At 42.0% G+C, this 3,935-nt stretch overlaps 1 protein-coding gene across 1 annotated transcript; it reads right to left on the bottom strand.

Annotated features, from left to right (window-relative positions):
- Window positions 1-1,512: 1,512 nt before the first annotated feature.
- Window positions 1,513-2,301, bottom strand: lrrc3 (leucine rich repeat containing 3). Its single transcript, XM_042066908.1, has one exon. The coding sequence runs from the start codon at window positions 2,299-2,301 to the stop codon at window positions 1,513-1,515; it is 789 nt and encodes a 262-aa protein (XP_041922842.1).
- Window positions 2,302-3,935: the final 1,634 nt, after the last annotated feature.

Raw genomic sequence — 3,935 nt, 5'->3', positions numbered from 1 at the left:
GCAACTGATAAGGATTTAACACCTGCTAAGGAGAATAAAATCTCAACGATAAAAATATGAATGGTGGTAAAACCTGAAAGTACGGAGCCCCAGATATCTCATGGGGAAAAAATAATAATAATAATAAGTTGTGGCCACGAAATAGCAATTCGTTCCCACAAAATAATAAGTTGTGGCCACGAAATAGCAATTTGTTCCCACAAAGTACTAATTTGTGGCCACAAAATATTAATTCATTCCCACGAAATAGGTAATTTGTGGCCACGAAATAGGTAGGCCTATAGGCTGTGCACTGGACAGCTAGATGAGCAAATCAAGCGCAACTCCTCAAACAGGAACAGTCGCTGTCACACAATGGACAGGGATAGAATGGTAGAGTGTTATTTTAGGCTGGGAATGAAATACAAAGACATTTAGAAAAGCCTGGCATTGGAGGGATTCATTATTAGCGAGAGGCATCTCCACAGACTATTAAGAGCCAGGTCGCTGCACCGGTGTAGGTACGACTTGGACGCCGGGATAGATTTCATTGTTGACCAACTGCAAGGCTCTGGAAAGGATCACGGTTAATAATTAGTTTTATAGACTTAACAAACATCAGATTTAGTTAAAACGGTTTTGATCAAGGCTAAAGGTTCCCTTGGCAACATGATACAGTGGGCTACTGTTAATAGAATCTAGACTGCAAAAAGGTAGCATCATTAAATATTAGGCTATTGCAGCTTATGTATTCCCTCAGCTGAGCTTCTGACACATGATGCTAGTTTCAAATAAGATAATCACTGGCAATGAAAGACACTTTTTTAGTCGGTTTTAAGGTGAACATCTGAACAGAACTGGGCCCGGATCAGGTCTGCAGTAATAAGTTAGCGAGAGGATCTAGCCAGGTTAAACGAGACACCTTCGTGCCACACAGAACACTGGCTTTATGCTCAGTAGGCTACTGAGCTCTACTTGAAAAGTGTCCTCCTGATGTCTGTGCAGGGCTGCAGCTAATAATTTCGTGGCCACAAATTACCTATTTCGTGGGAACGAATTACTATTTTGTGGGAACGAATTAATATTTCGTGGCCACAAATTAGTACTTTGTGGGAACGATTTGCTATTTTGTGGCCACAACTTATTATTTTGTGGGAACGAATTACTATTTCGTGACCACAACTTATTATTTTTTTTCCCCATGACATATCCGGGGCTCCATATGAAAGCATAGATAATCCCTCTCTTGGACTTTCATTTTAAATTCCATAAATGCTGCATTGAGTCTGTTCAGGCCTACATAATTTAATATTTCACACAAAGGGCAGTCCTAGTGTGTGACGAATATAATTCGCAGGGACAAAGACGAGAGAATGTGTGTGTTTACTGAAGGTGTAGTCAAAGAAAATGTTCAATTCCCTTACTGATTTTAAGGCTTGCAGTTGTGTGATAAACTGTGCCAGAAATTATGTTAGAAAAGTCAACAATCCAAATATATTAAGTCCAGAGGAAGAAGAGCAGAAAACACAGGTGCTATAACACTGTGCTGATTGTGTCAAAATCTTTGCTTATCTGTGAGCTACTGGGCAGAGATTTCAGGTACTCGAGGTGTCTCCGAGCATCCTCCTGGTTGTGCCGGACGTAGTAGATGACGTAGGCGATGACCATGGTGAACCATCCGAACATGGTGACGAACATGGCCACATCTGTGGTCTTGTGGTGAAAGTTGCAGAAGTTGATGCCAGAGTCGAGCACCTGGATGACCGGCTTGCCAGCGTGCTCCTCCAATACGGAGGTGTGGCAGCTGACCTCGTTGACCGTCTCAGGGTCCAGCTGGAGCTCGCGTAGCACCTCCTGCAGTGTGCACTCGCAGTGCCACGGGTTGTTGGACAGCCGGATGCGAGCGTGTAGCCGGGCGAAGGCCTCCTTGGGCACGCTCTGGATGAGGTTGTTGGAGAGGTCCAGCACGCGCAGGCTGTCCGCCACGCCCTGGAATGCGTCGGCGTCCACCGTCTCGATGTGGTTCCGCGACAGGTCCAGCTCCTGGAGACGCGGCAGGTCCTTGAAGGCTTGGTTGGGGATCTTGCGGATGTGGTTGGAGGAGAGCAAGAGGGCGACGGTGTCGTGGGGGAGATCCTGGGGGATGCTCTCCAAATTCCGCGAGGCGCACTGCACCACTGTCAGTCCACCGCGCTCCAAACAGTGGCAGCCTTTTGGGCAGGTGGAAGCGAGCGAGCTTGTGAAGAGCATTGTAAAAAGCAAGCCTTGGGTGAGGGTGTAGAATGCTAAAACAAGCAAATTCCTTGGCAAAGGAGTCCCCATAAGGAAATGCATATCCAACAAAATTTGGCTTATTTTTTCTGCCTTATTAAGAAGCCATCACAAAAAACACAATTGATGGAATCACTGGCAATTCATTTGTAAAATCAGCTTCACCTTCTGTGGGATTGGTTTGTGCTTTCCATTCCATTAGTTACACCTGATTCGAAATGGCAGAGTCTTATTCATGAGAGTGATTTGACAGAGCAGCTATCCACTGGGTAAATCACATTCCAAAAGACTGTATTATAAGTTGACAGGAGAGACATATTAATTGTGAGATCAGTGTCTGAAGAGTCCTGCAGCAGGGATAAGATGGAGAGGCGCTGATCAGAGCTTGCATCCTCCTGCCATGAGAAGTTACAAATCAGAGAGAGAACAGAATGAGAAATTGCTCAATTTAGCTGTTTGCACGTTGTCATAGTTCTCGCTACTCCCTCACAAAGATTTTACATCCGAAATCCCCCAAATAATAATTTGTTTATCCTCTCCAAGCAATATCACTTTAGATGCTGAAATTATTATCCTTCGCCTGTGATTCATAGCAACAAGAATATCTGCTGTCCTCTTTCAAAAGATATGATGACAATCTTTTGTTCTGATAATGAAAGTCAACCCATAACAAGATTGTGTGGTAACAGCACAATGCATTTCCAAGAGGTGGCCCAGCTTAAAATGAAATTCATTCCTATGAGGCTGTGCAATCCAAAACCTAATTATGCACATTTAACAGGAAACTGGCAAAGGCAAATGGAATTTAACTAATTTGTCACATCACATTCAACAGAATGAAGCTGAACGTCAATTTCTCTGATATAACACCGGTGACAACAAACAATTTTTTGGCATAACTAGATTGAATGGCAGAAAGGTAAAACCATAATCTAGATCTCCAGTTGGAACTGTTATGCCCCCTTGTGGTTGGTTCTTTTTACAGGCTGCATAATTTCTATACTTCATCAGCTTTAACTCATGTCATGTTGACACTAAGGTGATGAAAACGTTTGACTCTATATGGTACAGAAAAAAAGAAACACTGAAATGGAAAAGCCATATCTTTAAACACCAAAAATATAAAACCTGAGTAGACTAACCTTAAATGCAACCAAACCAGGTCACATATGCATTCCATTAATCTATCATCGAACTGGAGAAAGATAGATGTGTCATCTAGTGTCATCAATTATATAAACTGAATACAACCTCTGTTTTCTTCTTTAAATCAACAAACATATAGGCTACTGTCATTATATTTTATTACCAGGCTTATTCACAAAGATCTACGTGACATGTCTGTCAGTATCTGCAATCATGATCTGAAAACATGCAGAAATCGTTCATTTAAATTATACATCTATTATATATAATATTATCAGAGCACAGTGCCAGGTAGACAATAAGGTATGCTATTAGGGAAAACTTACAAACATTACACAGCTGGAAGAACATGCATATATCCTAAACGAGAAAATAACCCCTAACAAATCATTACAAATCCGCAGTTCAATTGAACATAACATTACAAACAAAAAGAAAATCCCTGCCTTTTAGCAAGCAGTTTTCTCCTGGCATACACAGTACCTCTAGACGAGCTATAGCCTTTGGCTCAACTGACTGAAAACCAATTATGAAATTAA

This window comes from Alosa sapidissima, chromosome 2 (genome assembly GCF_018492685.1).
Source record: "Alosa sapidissima isolate fAloSap1 chromosome 2, fAloSap1.pri, whole genome shotgun sequence".
Taxonomy (NCBI): Eukaryota; Metazoa; Chordata; class Actinopteri; order Clupeiformes; family Clupeidae; genus Alosa; species Alosa sapidissima.
The sequence above is the reverse complement of the archived record's forward strand: the minus strand, read 5'-3'. Positions and strand labels throughout refer to the sequence as shown.